This window comes from Leguminivora glycinivorella, chromosome 9 (assembly GCF_023078275.1).
Source record: "Leguminivora glycinivorella isolate SPB_JAAS2020 chromosome 9, LegGlyc_1.1, whole genome shotgun sequence".
Lineage (NCBI taxonomy): Eukaryota > Metazoa > Arthropoda > Insecta > Lepidoptera > Tortricidae > Leguminivora > Leguminivora glycinivorella.
In genome coordinates, this window is record NC_062979.1 from 15,154,531 (window position 1) to 15,174,168 (window position 19,638).

The 19,638-nt window shown below is 38.3% G+C and overlaps 1 protein-coding gene across 4 annotated transcripts in view; it reads left to right on the forward strand.

Annotated features, from left to right (window-relative positions):
• LOC125229706 (protein unc-13 homolog 4B) overlaps positions 1-19,638 on the forward strand; it is a 78,769-nt gene that overhangs the window by 1,442 nt on the left and 57,689 nt on the right. For 3 of the 4 annotated variants that reach the window (XM_048134612.1, XM_048134610.1, XM_048134613.1), the window contains one exon: positions 5,009-6,016. In XM_048134612.1, coding sequence (XP_047990569.1) covers positions 5,133-6,016 — 884 coding nt within the window. In that variant the 5' untranslated portion in view covers positions 5,009-5,132. Of the gene's footprint in view, positions 1-5,008; positions 6,017-16,514; positions 16,940-19,638 lie in introns of those variants that run through there. The other variant, XM_048134614.1, reaches the window with a different exon arrangement.

The following is a 19,638-nucleotide window of genomic DNA, read 5'->3' on the forward strand; positions in this document are numbered from 1 at the left end:
AGAAAGTTTTTATAAAGATCTACTATTGTGATTTTTTTCATATTTTTTGAACATAGGGTTCAAAAGTTAGAGGGGGGGACGCACTTTTTTTTCCTTTAGAAGCGATTATTTCCGAAAATATTGATAATATTGAAAAACGATCTTAGTAAACCCGTCTTCATTTTTAAATACCTATCCAACAATATATCACACGTTGGGGTTGGAATGAAAAAAAATATCCGCCCCCACTTTACATGTAGGGGGGGGGGGGGTACCCTAATAAAACATTTTTTTCCATTTTTTATTTTTGCACTTTGTTGGCGTGATTGATATACATATTGGTACCAAATTTCAGCTTTCTAGTGCTTACAGTTACTGAGATTATCCGCGGACGGACGGACGGACGGACGGACGGACGGACAGACAGACATGGCGAAACTATAAGGGTTCCTAGTTGACTACGGAACCCTAAAAAATTGAAAAACACTGCAGACTTACGAACTAATTAATATTCGTGGTCATCACAGGAATAAATGCCCTTACTAGGAACTGAACCCTTGAATCCGCTTGATAGGCAGGGGTCACTAGGCTACACAGTAGGTAGGTAACACAGGTCGTCGAACTTCATCCAATCTTCTTTTTCGCATTGCTTAACGTTTTGCATCGAGAAGCCTTATAACGCCGGAAACACGAATACTCTCGCAGGTTGTTAATTATTAAGATTGTAACTAATTATATTTCAATACATCCTACGAGTTTAGGCGCGTTCAGAGCCGGCACAGGTAAATAATCGTTATCTACCGGATTCAGTATCCACTTGCCGAGGAAGGACGCGGAGTGGCTATTATAGAAATCGAGCCGCATCCGAAACGACAACTACTCGGAAGTAGTCAATGATAGCCGAAGTCAAATCACAACTAACGTGAATATGACTGTGCATATTAGATTTTGCCCACGGCTTCGCTCGCGTTAAAATCAAAAAATTGCGGAATGCTCCATAAAAACTTCTACCACCCATTTTAGGGAAGTGGAGGGTTAGAAAGAGACAAAAAGGAGCCTATGCCACTCGATGGACCCTTAACTATCTCCACATAAAAAGTCACGTTAATTCGTCGCTCCGTTTTGCCGTGAAAGACGGACAAACAGACACACACAATTTCCCATTTATTAAGGGCCGGTTGCACCAAACCTTCTATCACCGTTAAAGTGTTCGTAAAATTTTATTTGTATGGGAAGTTCCATAGACGTCTGCTGCGTGACGATGATGTGTCTGTCAAATGTGGCTGATGCAACTGGTCCTAAGTATGGATGTGGATGTGTGGACTTAGGCTGCATAGTACTTACCTTTTTTATGCGGCAGGAGGCAAAGCAGACAGATTACCTGATGGTAAGCGATCAGTGCCCATGGACACCCGAAACATCAGAAGGATTGGAGGTGTGTTGCCGGCCTTTAAGATGGGTGTACGCTGTTTTCTTGTAGGTTTGTACTTGCTGCCGACGATAGTACTCTTTATATATACGTCTCAGTGTAATAAATGTGTAGGTAATTAATGGGTATAAATTACTAGTTATGACGTCTCAATCACAACACATCAGTGTGAAATTTTGAACCTAGCTTAGGTTTGCCGCGTGATACAATAGGTACTGCATGTTCTATAAGGACCCGCAGGGCAATCATGGTCGCGCGATAGATGATAAAACATCGGGCCGTCCCTATCGCACTTACAAATAGTGCGTTAGGGACGGCCTGCTATTTTATCATTTATCGCGCGACCATAATTGCCTGCCAGATTCTGCGGAAGAATAGACAATTAGACACTCCCGACAAAATTCGGCAGTATGCACCAGTACCTACTCACGGTAATTACAGCGGAAGAATAGGATTATTATTGTAATAAGAATAACCCTGAAACGGTTGCTAGTAGGATATCGATGTCACAATCAAGCACAGTAGGCAATATCTAGGATCCAGGATTAGTATTTGACTGTTGTTCATGCTGTGAGTTTACTCCGTGGTCTGTTATTGGTATTGACGTAAATATTTATATTGTATTTCATGGCTCTAACTCAAAACGCATATGGAATAGCTTATTCGACGGTTTTATCGCTTTTATGGAGATATAAATAATACCGCGAGGATTAGGCCCTTAACTGAAAAACATTTTATTTTTAATATCATTATTATAAATTGGCTTGGAAGACTTGGCCTACGATGGAGCTCTCTCGCCCAGAAGGTCTTGATTTGAAGATTGCCGTAAGTGTTAAAAACCTTATAAAAGGATGGAGTCCGCCTTTTTGTACTGTAAGATTTTTTTTATAAAAATTGCAGTTGATGAGGGAAGGTTGATTTTAAAGCAATCGTGCAGCATCCGGCGCATTGTATAATACGTTTGACAAGAGAAGTCGGAAGCGCACAATGATCATTGATGGTTGATTGCTAGGTTCGGATGGGTATTGACGTCCCAACCCAATGCCGTTGTTGTCTATTAGGTATTGACCTATAATTCAGTAAGTACTGTGATCAGTCATAAGAAGATACTTAATCTATGGAATTCGATAGTTACCACTACCTTTTCGGTTGCCAAGGGATCCATCAAAAACATTGTGTTGGTCATACTACTCATACTAAAACAACCAAGCAACTAATAAACTAAAGGGCCTAATAGTGTTTCCACTACTTTTTCATATTATGAAGTAATCTAGGCAACCGAGCTTCGCTCGGTTCTGTTCCGTATCCCTGACATGTGTCGCCATCTAGTTCAAAAATGAATAGTACCTACATCGAGCGAAAGAATTCTCAGCCTTAACAACACAACTACTCCACACGAGATGGCGCGCATTTCGCCACAAAAACTCAAATAGTGTATTTTTCTATTCGTTTTAGCCTTGACCTGTGTCGCCATCTAGTGTTTGCAATAAATAGTACTTACATCAACCGAAAGAATTCTGTCTTAACAGTACAACTACTGCACACGAGATGGCGCGCGAAGAAAAACGCATGAAAACTCGAAAATTCGCGTTTTCCGGGACCTAAGGATTAGTTAGACCGATTTTTCACCCCCAAAAACCCCCACATAACAAATTTCTGCGAAATCGTTAGAGCGGTTTCCGAGATCGTCAGTGTAAATAAATATATATATAAATAAATAAATAAATATACAAGAATTGCTCGTTTAAAAGTATAAGATAAAAGATACCTATACCTACCTATAGCGTTTCGTTGCGTACCATCTGTGTGTGGTATACGTAAGTAGGGTTAACATTAGGTTTATTAAACGTTAAAAATGGATTATTAGGTACGACTATCTAATTAGATCCCTGTCTTATTTAAAAATATGTTCTATTTGCTATAGAAGTCACATCGAAGTTTAATATGCAAAGGTTCCATATACCTGGGATGTTGGTTGTACCTACGTCGTGCCCATAGGTGACTTGCAAACTCAATACAATACAAATACGATCATTTGTTTGCCAAAAAATATTTACACAGGTACATTTTTCAAGTAGAACTTAACATAAATCTAGTAAGGTGCACTAGGGTAATTCCGAAAGTCGTCTAATTTCGAAAATCGCACAAAAATCACTATTATTTCCATCATATCAAGATTCCCCTTTCGGAATTACCAGACCATTTTTGTCATTCGGAATTACCCTAATGCACCTTACCACTGTACTATTAGGTACCTACTACATTTTTTCCTATCCATTAACTGTATGTGGGTCCTTTATTATTACTTGCACGGACAATCCCATGTTAGACTTATTTTGCGATTTAAGTTACAGCGGGGCAAATCTCGACTGGGGGACAAATGTAACTGGTCCAATTTTTTCATGTTTTACAATGTTTGCGTTATTAAATAGAGTGTCCACCGGTTATATATGGTAGGCGTGTTCAGTGGATACATGTAGAACTCAACATCATAGTGTAATAATAGAAAAAATGGATTAGTTACAATTGTCCCCCAGTCGAGATTTGCCCCGCTGTACCTTACCTAACAAGGCTCCTCTTGATACCGTCTCATATTCCATTCAGTAAGTAAAGACAGATGTAACTCCCAAGGGCCTCGCACCGTTAATTCGTGGCAAAGTCAATTAAAACATCGGGCAATGACCCCTTTAAGGTATGTACTTACTTAGTGAATCCTACCGTTATTATAGATTATCGTGTCTTATCCGTTAATAAATCGAACTGTTTAAGGCGATCATTCAAGCATGTCTAAAGATTTAGCTGCAATTTGAATATTTGGTAGATATGGCCGGAAAGTATGATGTGCTTACATCATAGTTTCCGGCCATATCTAGTTAGTAGATTAATAGTATTTTATACAATCGTGATATAATACAAAGCTTTTCATTCGAGTACCATGTTTAGGCCACGAAGCTTGCTGAGTGGCCTAATAGTACGGTACGAGAGTGAAAAGCTTAATTATAGTTGACTTTAGTTAACTGTAATAATTTCAAAAATAGAACTTCATACAATTTCTATACTAACTTGCGATACATGGCAAATTTTCCTGCATCTGAAACACATTTTTTTTATCTGTCGCGTTATCGGCCAATCAGAGACGGTTATTACAAACAATTGGTTGCTAACTTGCTAGGTATTAGCGCCATCTATTTATTTCAGCTGTCAGTCTAGAGGACCAGAATCTTCAGACTATCTAGGTACCTATCTATCTACTTCTTTAGCGAAAGCGTCATAAGAGTCAAGTACCTACTAACTACTTGCTTAAACTAATCATTCCTTTGCAACTTTAACTCAACGGGATTTTTTTTCCTACGATTGAAAAGAAAAGTAATATCGCTTGTGGACATAATAGCCTCCATGACGCAATGAGTTGCTTACCTATTGTACCCATATTCCCAATCTTTTAAAAGCTTTGATCCCTACTATCCCTAGCTTGATGTTGAGCTAAGTTTTTTGTTATTGCACAACATCGATAAAAATTGCAATTGGACTTTAATTCCCATTTGATTCAATGCTTATTTAAAAAAAATGTTTATGTTAATTTTCTCTTTTTCGTTTCAGGTTTCACAAGGAACTATTACGAAGTTAAATTAGTGCTGTGCTAATCACACTTACTATGGAAATCTGATACCAAAGAAATTACCAAAACATTTGTTTTTTAATCTGATATAAATCTGAAATCAAAATGCCCGAGATAGGACCAATGATGCGGGCATTAGAGCTGCAGCGATTACTCGAAAACAAAGTGACTGAGTGGCGGGAGAGGTCAACGCGGGTCGCCGGGGCCAGCGTGGCCGAGTCTTATCAACAACCGCTCAACTTCAAGCGACACACAAACAGACGCAAAAACAGCGCTGAAATAAACAGAATTATCGCAAAGTACTCCAAGCCCAACAAGCGGACAGTCGCTGCACCGATAAATAATGCTCCACCGCCGCAACGCCCCGCCAGACACAAAAAGATTCTATCCAATTTAAAATTATCCAAGAGCGAAGATAACCTCGTGCAGGCGACGATTATGGATCATCCCGATCCCTCAGCACAAACCATATCAAGATTTAACTTCAGCAAATACAACGCCAGAAGCTGCGAAGACGTCACTGCGTTTGTTGACATCGAACGCAACAGAAAAAGCAGGCATTTTGAAGAAAACAGCATTCTTAATGCGAAAGTCGTCACTCCAGAAGTCCCTATACGAATAAGAAGGTTACAGAGTATCAGTGAAGACGGACTAGGCGCATCCACATCTAATCTTAAGGACAGTGGTATAGAAGTGAGGACATCGAATTTTGCTACTTCGACTCCTATTTCTAGGAGAAGAGCAGTGAGTGAAAATGTGGCCGGTTTCGAGAAGTGTACTAAAAATTCTAGTGTTGATAGTGCGTTAAGAAAAGGCAGTTCGGAGCCAGACATTCTAAGTGTGAGTCCCAGTGAGGAGTCAGTGGGGACAGTGGGTTCTAAAAAGACTTTGAAGAGTCGGTGGAAGCTGCTAAAGCCTCCTTTTCGCAAAGGGACGTTGGATTGTTTGATACTTTGGCGAGGAAAGAAACGGCATGTCCGGGAAGAGAGGTGAGTCATCATTTATTTTAGAACGTGACACGTGATGGTTGGCGTCTGCAATCTTTTAGAAGCATACCATAAATTGCTCCTGTTTTAAACACAACCGCAAGCTAAATTAATGTTTGGCGAAATGGAGATTTCCACACGGAAACGTCTTCTAATAAACATTAAATTACTCAGTGATCTTTGTAGGTCAATAATGTGGAACATGATACTTAATGATTGCGGATTTGCGTTCAAGGGGTATGTAAGCAACTCCTAAGATTGACAACATCTCGATAATTAATATCAGTAAGAGGCTACTCATTACAGCTGATAACTGCATCACGTATGTCATATATAATATGCGTGATAAGTACTTAATCAAGAAACTAATTTTCTATGTTCAATTGTAATTCTTAGGAAGTTTTAGTATCTTCGGTCACCTCATGGCATGATCATGTCCTTGTAGGTTTACATATGTATACCTACAAATTGCTAAACTGCTATCTCTCGTCTCTCCATGTTCTAGTACTTACTAAAATAACTAAACATTCTAGTACTTATATCCGGTGGGGCCTATTGTAAGGCCTGAGTGCACGCTCATACATATTGGGCGTGCAGCGGGGCGGGCGTGCGGCGTGCATGTCAAAACAATTGAAGCTCATATAAGTGTCCTGAGTCGACGCTGCATAGGGTGAACCATAGCGTATATTGAATAGTATGGTATAGAGTTATCAGTCAAGATTTTCGAATGCAGCGTCATCTATTATTAAGTTACAACAACTTTGTCGCATGTGACTTTTCATGGCTAGTAGGTACTATAGTATGATAGTACGATAGCTATCATCGGACGCTGCGCGCGTGCGGCTCGTTTCTTTGTTATTGTAGGCATTTAAAAAGGCGGCATTTCGTGAACATCAAAGCTACAAAGCTATCAGGCATCAAAGCTATAAGGCTTTCTGTACTTGTACTATTACGCCGTGGCTTGCGTGGGCGACGGTCGCGCGATGGTCGCGCGACGGCGATGCGACGCATACGAAATCAAACCTTATCGATATGGAAGTATGAGACGCGACGGGCGACGGTCGCGCGACCGTCGCCCACGCAAGACACGGCTTCATATATTCTGTGGCCTTACCGTTAATCTTCAAGTGCAAAAGACGGCTTTCATTTGAATAAATATTACGTTAAGCAAAGCAGGTTTTAAGTTAAATAAATAAATATTGTCGGGACACCTTACACAGATCACCTATATTTAATTACTTTTTTTTTGTTTAGGGGGGGAAAATGCGTTCCGCATACCACTCAGGTGCGAGGGGGGATCCGAGCGGTTATGTGGGACTCCCGTATTGGCTAATGAGACCACGCTATACCCACTAAAAACCCCCCCCACATGCCACCTCGCCGCCTTGTTGGCGAGGTTACCGGTACACTTGCGCTTACATCGGCAACCCCGCCGGCGGCAGCCGCACACGTGCGGCTTCTCCGCGGATGCCCAAAGGCCCTCCACAGTGAGTGCGCCAGATGACAGGGCGCACCTTCCTCCTCGGCCGCTTACAAGTACAGTGACGGACCCCCTCGAGTCCGCCACAAAGAGGCCATGGGCGCCAGAATGTTCCGGCGCCCAGCGGTGGAAATGGTCTTTGGTTCCACCGCTAACCAAGTCGGCCGCAAGGGATAGGGAGAACGGCGCACCGTAATACCGGCACTCCTCTTCCCTTGTGGCCCCACCAAAGCCGCTACAGCGGAGCGGCCCCGCCAAGGTCGCAGGGGGTAGGGAAAGTGGCGCACCGCTATACCATGACGCCTCTCCCCCTGCGATCCCGCCTCGGCCGCCGAGGACAGGGAGAACGGCTCACCGCAATACCGACACTCCTCTTCCTCGACGGTCCTCCACCAATGCGTCACAAGCGGGCTTATGAAGCCCACTTGGAGCATCCTCCTCGGGCCAGCTCGCCCAACAACAAGCCGGCCCTGGTTGCCTCTTCGCTTCACCGTGGGTGACCAAGCCACGGTTACTAAGCCCCTCCACCACGACAAGGTGAGCAACCTGCGGGGGGAACCTATAATTACCTACCCTAACCTATTATAGACGCATACAAGAGGTTAGAAAGCAAGCGGGGACCTAATTAAGATGCTATTCAATATTTATGATTAGGAAAAGGTGGTTTACGTGACTTAACAATAACCCATGAGTTGGCCGTTTGGACGATATATCCCATATAAAAGGTCAACAAAAGTTTCTACTACCTACTTTTACCTAATCAGCACACAACGCAGACGCAGAAGCCCAAATTTTCTATTACACTATAATTCTAATGCGCGATATTTTATTACAACCTATTTAATAATTAAAAAAAAATATCTATGTTACTGTAATCACTTGGTACCGGATGAGAATATGTCAACCGTATTATACTTTTTATACAGGATACTATTTAAATATACCTACCTAGTGCAAAGATAGGACAGTAGTTAGATTAACAGGATATAGGATATGAACTAGTTATGAACTGTTTGCAAATTAGTTATTAAGTAGTCTTTGTTTACATAGTTAAGGAGTGAAGTTAAAGTAAATATGTACTTAAAGAAAAGGTAGAAACAAAACGGACTTGGGCTACTTATCGAACTTTAAATTATTTTTATGAACGTATCTAACTATTCACGTAATGTTGTATGCTCCATCAAGTAGGTAATTATTTAAGAAATAATCTGAAGAAATCATAAAGTTTATTGAGTCATTATCATTAAGTTAACTGTCCACTCTCTTCGGCGTTTTCAACAATGTGATGGAGGTGTTATAAAAAGACCAAAATTTATGTGGAATTTAAACGATATAATTTTTAAGAAAAAAAAACCGTCGCCTTTCGGGTTCTGGTGAAAGCTACTTGCGAATGTTGGATTATGTAGAAATGTGTAGGTATTTTTTTAAACTGCTTTTAATGCTTTAATTATTAGGTGGCAACACAAATGAATATACGTATAACGTTAAGGTTTGAGGAATTTCCTCAATTCCTCATGAATCCGATTATAAGAAATCAAAGCTTGACAAACTTGGACTTAAAAACTCAATATGCTTAACAAACATAACTAAATAAAATGTCACTGTTCTGAACTTAAATGCATGGTTTTCTTACAAAAATACCAAAGTCACTATGAGTGTGCCGTTCAGATTTGAGGAGTTCGGTTCTGACCATCATCAGCAGTTCCACTGTACCAAATGTCACTGTTCTAGATGTAAGTGCATGCTGTTCTTATAAAAATGGCAAAGTCACTATAAGCGTGCCGTTCAGATTTGAGGTCTGGTTCTGGCCATCATCAGCAGTTCCACTGCACCCAATGTCACTGTTCTGGACGAAAGTGCATGCTGTTCTTATAAAAATACCAAAGTCACTATAAGCGTGCCGTTCAGATTTGAGGAGTTCGGTTCTGACCATCATCAGCAGTTCCACTGCACCAAATGTCACTGTTCTGGACGAAAGTGCATGCTGTTCTTATAAAAATACCAAAGTCACTATAAGCGTGCCGTTCAGATTTGAGGAGTTCGGTTCTGACCATCATCAGCAGTTCCACTGCACCAAATGTCACTGTTCTGGACGTAAGTGCATGCTGTTCTTATAAAAATACCAAAGTCACTATAAGCGTGCCGTTCAGATTTGAAGAGTTCTGTTCTGGCCATCATCAGCAGTTCCACTGCACCAAATGTCACTGTTCCGTACCTAAATGCATGCTGTTCCTTTAAAAACACAAAAATCACCATTTGTATGCCTTTCAGATTCGAGGAGTTCCCTCTATTTCTCCAGGATCCCATCATCAGAACTGGGTTCTGAGAAAAATGGGACCAATCTGTATGCATATACATTCAATCGAAAAAAAAATTCAAAATCGGTCCAGTAACGACGGAGATATCGAGGAACAAACATAAAAAATAAAATAAAAAAATAAAAAACATACAGACGACTTGAGAACCGTCCTTCTTGAGAGATTTGAGGCGACGGTTAAAAATAACGCATACACAGTCAGTAGATATGCATGACAAACATGATGCAGATACGTATATTAGCTTTGCCCGATTCTGTTACTCTTGATTTCTCTATAAGTATACTTTTCTCTAAAAATAATGTAAATTAATCGCATGAAATGGTGTTCCCTTCCAGCCAACAAACTTCCGAACATCCTTTAAATTTAATAGGTATGTGAATAGGAAGGATGTGCATATAAAGCGTCTATTGGAACGAAACGTAACCAATTTATAACGTCACGTAAATTCTATTTCTTCATGATTATTCATGTGTTATTCCATGTTGTTTTTTTTAGAGTTATATGAGTTTAACATTAGAGTTATATGAGGTCTATCCGGTCACTATTAATTAGTAATATTATTATTGCAAAAACGGTTATCCGCAGCCACAAGTAAATAAATTAGGTATAAGTAAATTAATAAATATCACAGGACATCCTTACACTCAGCCCCACGATAAGATCAAGAAGGCTTGTGTTGTGGATACTCAGATCACGATAGGTACATATAAAAACGTCCATTATCCAGGAACAAATAACTGCACCGGGATGGACCATCGACTTAGCAAGCAGGGTCACTATACTCACTATCCACTAGGCCAGACCAGAGTCGATGAAGAGATTATGGTGATTCATTTTATATTTTTGCTTTGATTTAATGGCTTTCCTTTGCATACTGGCATAAGGGTTCCGTTGTCATGGTTTATTGATAATACAATGGGCATTGAAAATATGTAACACTCGGACTTGTCCGATAAAAATAACGTTACAATTGGTTACTTTACATTATTTATCACACTATTCAATTATTTCAAGTCATACTCCTAATGAATCGTAACTTCATTAAAAAAATCTTCATATCGTACCTACCTACACGAATCTCCTGATGGGAAATACAGCGAGAGAAAAAGTGCAAGCTTTCGAAGACCAGAGGCGAGTGGATCTCGACAGGCCCGACCACCTCCGGTCATAAATTGCAATTTCGTTGGAGGGGTGCTGACCTGCAGTGAGTGTGGTCGCACATTCACGGCAAAAATGTGAGTGTGTTTAGATAAAAACGTCCCACTTTGCCGGTTACCATTAAGGCGAGATTTACTTGTATCTTTATATGAATAAACTGACAAAGCGGCTTTATAGGAATCGACAAAGTGGCACGATTTCCCGAGAGCTCACGATCGTCGTCGTCGCTCTCACTACTCACTATCACTAGCCAGTACAATCCCAGCCACCGAGGTCGAAACCGGCCGGGACAAGATGATGATGATTATGGGAAATGACTTCTGTGGTCACCTTGCTACTGATGGTCACGGTCGTCACGGAACCCTAAAACCCGTTCTGCATCAGCGCCGCTGGCGCCCCCAACTGTAACACATAATAACATTAGTGACTCATTCCCTGTTCCGAATGGCTTCCTCTATGCTTGGTCAATGGCTGGCTGAATAGCGTTGGCGTTCGACGCTTTGCCGGTAGATGGCGATGGCAGTCCTATTTAAACAAAAAACTATCGATATCAGCGGTTAGACGCAATGTGATTCATCTCATCTTATTGTTATTACACCCAAGGTCCAAAAGCTCGTAGTATTAATTTAGCCTTTTTTGGCAATATTGTATAAAATTACTTAGATATCCAATAGGTAATTTGCATAATAACCAATTCAAGAATGGTAGGTAGACTAGGTAGTTTAAGTACTTGTAGTGAGTCTCATCTCTCGATTCAAGATTAAAACTTTTGAACCTCAGTTTTGACACTAGGATACTAGCCTATTTGACCCATATTCTTAACGTGTGTGGTAAAATTGATAAGTTGATACTTAACTATTAATATTAGCGGCACCTAAGGTGTAGTAGCGCCATCTAGTTGACATGATTTCTCTTGATGGTTCCGAGGTACGTTTTTTTCTTAGACTTTAACTGTTATATAACTTATATAAGTTTGTGTATAAACTAAGCGCTCACGGGCAAAACTGCATGGCATGTATGTAAATACTAGTTTGTAAGTCTCAATAAGTGAAATGTATATTTCTTTTGTAAAAAATAAATGTCTTTAACCCGAAGTCTTTGATGGATGCTATTAAGATAAAAGTAGATACCTAGAGACGTCTGCCTCTCCTCTATATACTTAACAGCGTAATTACGAGTAGGTAATCATCATTTTCCTCTGTTGATAAATTATTAATGGAGGTGTTTTAAATTTGAATTTATGTTTATAAATCATAGATTTTTAATAGATTAGGTCATTAAAACATCCACTTTTATCAATATACTTCTGAAGGTGAAGGAAAAACCGGCCAAGTGTGAGTGGTACTCGTACTACTATTTGCTTAGATAAATGAGATATACTTATTATTTTCATTGCAAAAATATAGGTACCTACATATTTACAAGCTGTTAGAGTAATAATTAAGGTAAAAAAGTCGGGTAGCAATATTACAGTAGTCTTCTCGAGTCGTATTCTGAACGCCATTTTTTTTCCTATAATTATATCTTATTGTATAAACGAAACAATTCATCACAAAATAACTAATGAAAAGTGTATATACCCTTCCACTAATATCAAAGAGGATCGAGTATATAGAGAATGACTGTCTATATACTCGATCTTACTAGACTAACCATCTCTCAACATAGGCAAAACGTTTGAACTTCAGTTTTGACAATTCTGAACTTGATATGTTTTTTATGTACCTACATTTATGGAACCATGAGCATACAAACTACTTTTTCATTACTGTATTCAGGCAAAATATAATAAATGTATCTATTGCGTTTTACAACATTTGTGAGCACTTTAGCTTTCCCCGCTCCAATATATCAGATCAGATGGTGACTAATATATTACCCATTTATGAAAGACTGAACACAACACCTACCGTATGTCTGTAGAACATTATAGGTAATTAGTTTAACGTCGTACAATTATAAGTACCTCTTTTGTGCTTCGTCGAGCATACATAGATAAATAAAAAACCGGCCAAGAGCGTGTCGGGCCACGCTCAGTGTAGGGTTCCGTAGTTTTCCGTATTTTTCTCAAAAACTACTGAACCTATCAAGTTCAAAACAATTTTTCTAGAAAGTCTTTATAAAGTTCTACTTTTGTGATTTTTTTCATATTTTTTAAATATATGGTTCAAAAGTTAGAGGGGGGGGGGGGGGCGCACTTTTTTTTCCTTTAGGAGCGATTATTTCCTAAAATATTAATATTATCAAAAAACGATCTTAGTAAACCCTTATTCATTTTTAAATACCTATCCAACAATATATCCCACGTTGGGATTGGAATGAAACAAAATATTAGACCCCACTTTAAAAAGTAGTCCTTGACTTGGTCATCAGCATAATGTGCTAAATATGTGTCTGCTTAACGATACGTCATGCCAATAAGTACGCGGACTCATTCCCCGAAAAACAAAAGCAAACATGACTAAGATACCTGAACTGTATAATATATTTTGTGAAATATCTCATGCATTAGGTAGTATAAGATCTATGTAAGTATGTATACAAAGTATCCTCTTTTGCTTGTTTAGTGGTATTCATTGTTGCAGTTTAGAAAATGTTGACTGCCAAAATAGAGGAAATAATATGCAGTTATATAGCACTAGCTTTTGCCCACGGCTTCGCTTGCGTTAGAAAGAGACAAAAAGTAACCTATGTCACTCTCCATCCCTTGAAGTATCTCCACTTAAAAAATCACGATAATTCATCGCTCCGTTTTGCCGTGAAGGACGGACAAACAAACAGACTTTCCCATTTATAATATTAGTAAGTATGGACTTTGGTTACTCTTCTGCTCCTAAAAAACTCATATAAGTAATATCCTGCTGAAAGTAACTCGGTGATTCTAAATCATCCCGTTCAATATCACATGTCCGAAATGTCCGAATGTAGTAATTCACTATAACTTAAAATTCCCATTAGAAGTCTCAGGGTCATGGACGTCACGGTGCTAAAAGTTCAAAGGAAGGAACACACAAAAAATAAAGGCCTCCATGACGCGGTTGGTGGGCTCGTTTTGTAGAAGATACAGACGCCATCGCCATCAGATATATCGGACCTGCCGAGGTGCTCAAAATATCTGAACACACACTTAAAATAAAGGCTGTACGCAGATATCTGTGAGCGCCATGGCCGCTCAGATATTTTTGACGGGATATGTACGGCGAGTATGTTGCGTTTTATCGCGATGCCTTGATGATAAGCAGTTTGTTTGCTGATTATAGTGACATGCGGGACTTGTTTACTATTGTGTAGCCTTGCTTTTGTTGCTCTGCGCTAAATTAGCTGGACACAGATCATGTATGATGGCTTTTAATTCCTTAAGTGCCTGCTATGTACCTTAATATCGTACCAGGAAATAATTTAATTTTCCCCTCAATAGCTCGGAAACACATGTTTTATCCTTTAATACCAGCGGGTAAAAACGCATTTTATCCACTAGCGGGTAAAGTAATTTGACCTTGAATAAAGTCAAATTAACTGCTTTAAAATTGATAAAAGTCGGTGAATCTAGTAATAAAGATGATTTACCACCTGCGGAACTAGGAACTACGGTAGTTTCCTCGCTATAGTGAGGGGAAAAGTTCTGTGTTACACTACTTACACTCGGGTGCAAATGTATTTTACTTCTCGTGTGTTAAAAAACTCGCAAGTTCAGGATTCTATTTTCGAACCACTCGCTTCGCTCGTGGTTCAACTATAGAATCCTTTCACTTGCTCGTTTTTCAATTCCACACTCGGCGTTAAAATACAACTTTGCCCCCTTGTTTACTTTCCTTGAATAGTGTTAACTTTTCCAAAAAGTTTTGCAATGGGATTACTTGGAAAATTTGAAAAGCTAGGTAGATAATTTTTGATAAACCTATTGAGCACCACGACAATAACTGAAAATGCTTCGGTAAACTTTGTAGTTGCGAACATGCTGCCAAGGTATGTTTGTAATTCTTCGAAACCTTCGAAGTTGGGTACCTCAAGTCACCTTCTGTTGTTTAAGATCTCATCCTTCTTGTCCTAATTTCTAAATTGATGAATAGCTGTATCTGCATCTTATTTTATAAGCACTTTACCATTCGTCATCGTGTAGATAATGTAGGTGTAAGACTGTCTTTTGTCACTGCTCGAACAACCTACTTAGGTACATAAGCTTCAGTTTTTTGCTCCTAAGTTAGGTAGATCTGGGCCCGTAGACAAAGTGGCTGACAAAACGCGACTGGCTGTGTTGTACTAATATGGAAGAGCGATAGAGAGACATATAAGATAACAACGATACACTACGGAGGTCGGTTGCTGGCCACTTGTTCTCCACGGAGCGTTAACGACTGTAGTCTTTGCTAGTACTCATAGTGCAGTTAGTATATAATATACATATACGACTCCGCTTCGTTGCTTGCACGATACCGCCATTCCAGTCCGTCACCGTCATTCCTTTCTAAATCGGGCATTTTATAGAGAAATGTGGAGTAAAGTGTCTGAGGGTTCCGTAGAGTACTACGGATCTTGAATACAAGATCATAATTTTACCAGATTATTGTTACGAAAGCTTTGTATTGCAACGGTACCGACGGTCTAGCTGTGAAAAAGCAACCTGTGTAAGGAATCTTAAATGCAGTTTAGTTTATAGTTCAGAAGTGGGATGGTTAAACGTGCTCAAATCTCGAAGACATACATATTTGTCGTACGCTAGTGGCATAATTTGGCTCAGACTATCTATGATTTCTTAGTATCAAGCCACAGGCAGAGGTAACTCTGTCAGGTGAAAAAACTTCGCAGGAGCACTCCGGTACGTGGAGCACTAACTGTTTTTTGTGTGTGAATGATTAGGTATTGAAATTTCTTATAGTCGAGGACTTCAAGGCTATCAAGGTATGCAGCTGCGTTTTGTTGCAGTTGATTCTTATAAATTGCATACCTCAATATTCGTATAAAAACTTTGATGCAGAGTATCGTCTGTTAACCCACGGCAGTATGGCGCCGATCTTATCTTATTAGGTTTAGGTATAACGTTCATCCACGAACAAATTAACAAGAAATCTTGAGATCTAACCCGAGTCCGATAACAAAGCCAAAGGTCAAAAAAGTCGCAAGAAAATAATCAGCGACAGTTCCGACAACATTCTAAAACTAAAGACGAAATAGCTGAACCAGAATTATACAAAAAACATGCACAAGTATAATGCCAAAAAAAAACGCTAAAAAGTTGTACAAATTGGTATAGGTAACTAATCCGGAAGAACATACCCATAATTTGTCTAAAATGGTCATAACTCATAATTGTTGATGGCTGATTAGGATTAACCCACCCTCCTTAGGTATTTAGGTAAGCTTGGGCGATCTTAATACATATCGCTTCGTCAAAAAGCGACAACAAATACAATATGCCTACTATAGTTACCATTTGACGGGTTAAAATCGTTCCCAAGGAACCCTAGATCGCGAGTAAATCTCACGCAAACAATACTGAGAAGTTGACTGCCGCCAGTCTGTAACCTCCGGCGCGATGTGAAGCCTGAAAATTCAAGCACACGTTAAAAGCTCCGAATTAAAAAAAAAACTACATTTTTTAGTTATTTTGACAAATTAGTGAAAGGAAAACTTGGCATAAAGTATTGACGTGATTTAATTCATTGAATAGTTATTATTGTGGCCCGGTAATACAATAATCATATTTAGTTCAGTGGAAAAGTAAATACGTAATAAGTGTAATATTTGATTAATTGTGATTTGATTCATTTAAAGCCCGATCGTTACAGTGAGTAGCTAAAGGAAAAAATTAAATACATTTATTGAATTGGAAAATTAATTAAAAATACTTGCTGAAGTACAGACATTTGTAAATATGAGTTTAGAAGTGAAATTGCAAAAGCCGAAACAGGATGATCCCTGGAAGTTAGTGTTCCGAAAATTGCGAGAAGCGGATATTGTCAGCAAAAGGAAGTAAGATACTTTTGATCACTTATTGTATGTAGCGTTTGTGTTTCTTCAGTGTTTTATGAGTTATTGTTATTACCACGCTATGCAGTACGGTCGATATCCTATTCATTGCTCCCAAATTTGAAATACTTAGAAAACATTGCCATATTTTGTCGCAAACAAAATAAATTAAATTCCGATTAGACCCATCATTGGCGTTATAAATTTGTCGAGAATATCGATATTTGTATAATATAATTACATATTATATCTGCATTTTCTACTAAATGAAAATGAGGAGTATTGAATTCGTCCGTGATAATTACTAGATTTATGAGTAATTTAATTATCTATCATCTTCCGCGTCAGAGACAAAACAAACAAACTGTATCTAACAGATTGTATGTTTGCATCTAAAGAGTACCGAGTGAATCAACATCCGTTGAAATTCTTTTGGCGATATTAATTATAAATAGCTATTAAAATTAAAGCTAATTATAAATAAACCCAATAAATCAAAATTTATAAGAAACAAAGTTATGAAAAATTTGCTAAGTACCTAATGTCTTGATAGTTCTCAAGAAAATACTCGTATGTCGGGTAGGTACTTATGTACCTAGTTCCTACAATTAGGCACCTAGTTACTTACTGCGTCTATCGCTATAAATATCGCAGGGTTGGTTAGTTAATTGCCAGACAGATAATGATTAGTCTATTTTAATCATATGATGGTCGTGCATTTCACTACATGGTGGTAGCTCAAGGTGTTATGTGCAGAAACGAATGCCTGAAGGGTTAATTATCTAGAAAATGTACCAGTTTCCGTCCAACGCTAGTTTTCATCCATTAGCCGATATATAAAAACTTGGAACCCCTTATAGCATAAACAATACATCTCTTTCGCAAGGACTGAAATAAGAATGTAATAAATCATTTGTTAATCCGTATGTGGATGCACGCTTTGTAACCTAGACGCAAAATAGTACGAACACCAACTGTTGTATTGTAACTTTAAATTATGTTTTTTAGGGTTCCGTACCAAAAAGGTACAAAAGTAACCCTTATGGTGCGACTCTGTCCGTCTGTCCGTCTGTCACATTTCTAAATATCTCTAAAATGAATATCTCTGAAATTTTGAATAGTTATGAACATTGTTAACCTCTACAAAATTAAAGGATTATTTTTTTTATTTATTAATATTAACTATACAAAATGGCCAATATGAAAGGGGGGCAAATTGTAAATGTCAAGTAACTAGGTCAAGTGGGGTATCATTAGAAATCTAGAGCTCAAATTGTACATATCAAAACTATTTTTTATAATTTTATTGTTGTGGAAAAAAAGAATTATGAAGGAAAATGTCCCTTATCTCCGAAGTTTACCAACATAAGTTTATGAAATTTTCACCAAACATGGCTATTATAATAAATATTACAGACAAAATAAAATTGTACACGTATCTTGAAAACTTTTTTTTAATTTATAAAAAACCTTTCAGATTTACATTTTCAATTTCAACACCCTTGCGGGTGTAGGGACAAATCAAATTAGTTTATTAAATATTTTTTGATTTGTTCTTTTTTAAGTAGTAACACTACTATATATAAATTATAAACTGAAATAGATACCATACACTAAAGAATAAATTAATAGTTTAAAAAACTTTCTTGGACAGGAACAGGAAAGACTTTCTTGTAAACAAATACTAATCCGAACTTCCTGGCGAATGAAGTTGCATAAGAACATAACGTTTACATATGCCGCCTAAGGGTTACCAAAGAGAACCAAAGATATCTCGTCCACGAACAAGAACTCTGCATCCTGTCAATGTAGACACTTTCCCCATTTGTACTTTGATTACCGGAAAAAAGCGGCGTTCTAAGTGTCGGTGACTGTCGACTCTCCTCGCTACTAGCGCATATTTTGTCTGAGTTCGACAAACTGGTACCTACTTTGAACACTGACTTTTAATTGATTTGACTGTTTAATGTAGAACCTACTAGTGATGCTGCAACTCCAGTTAGCGCGTCAATCTGTGTAACCTCCTTCCCGTAACATAGCATAATTTGATTTATCAGCAAGTTATACAAAAAGTCTTTCCTGTTCCAGCGCCCCACGCTTTTACAATCAAATATTATAATTAAAAGCACATAGTTTTTAAACTTCAGCTCACAAATAGAGACAACTTGAACGATCCATAATTTATTTTTGGCTTTTACGTGCATTTATAAAAGCGTGTTTTATAGTGTTTTTTAAACTATTAATTTATTTTATACTTTTTAGTCATTAATAATGAAATACTTTTAACATTTATACATAAATTTATTTCAAGTAGGCGGATTTTACATGCCATTTGTGGCTTAACGTGTACTTATTGCTAATTGCTACTTAATAATAACTAGCGGCTACCTTCTTATTACGGTATTATCATAAAAATGTTTATACCTAGTAAGTTATCCATAAAAGATAGACAATATAGACATGTGCCATCGCGGACTTTTTGAAGACATTAGAGAGACATACTTTCGCCATACATTGTTTTGAAGCTCTCAGCTAGTGGGATTTTGTTTGACTCGATTAGAAAATATTGTCACATTTCAACTAATTCAAACAAAATTTAAGTATTTCTTTTTTGCCGAGCCCCCTTTATTTGCTCTTAAGGGTCACAGGAAAACCATTACCCAACTTATTTTAAATACAACGTTGATCTTTCTTTCATGCGG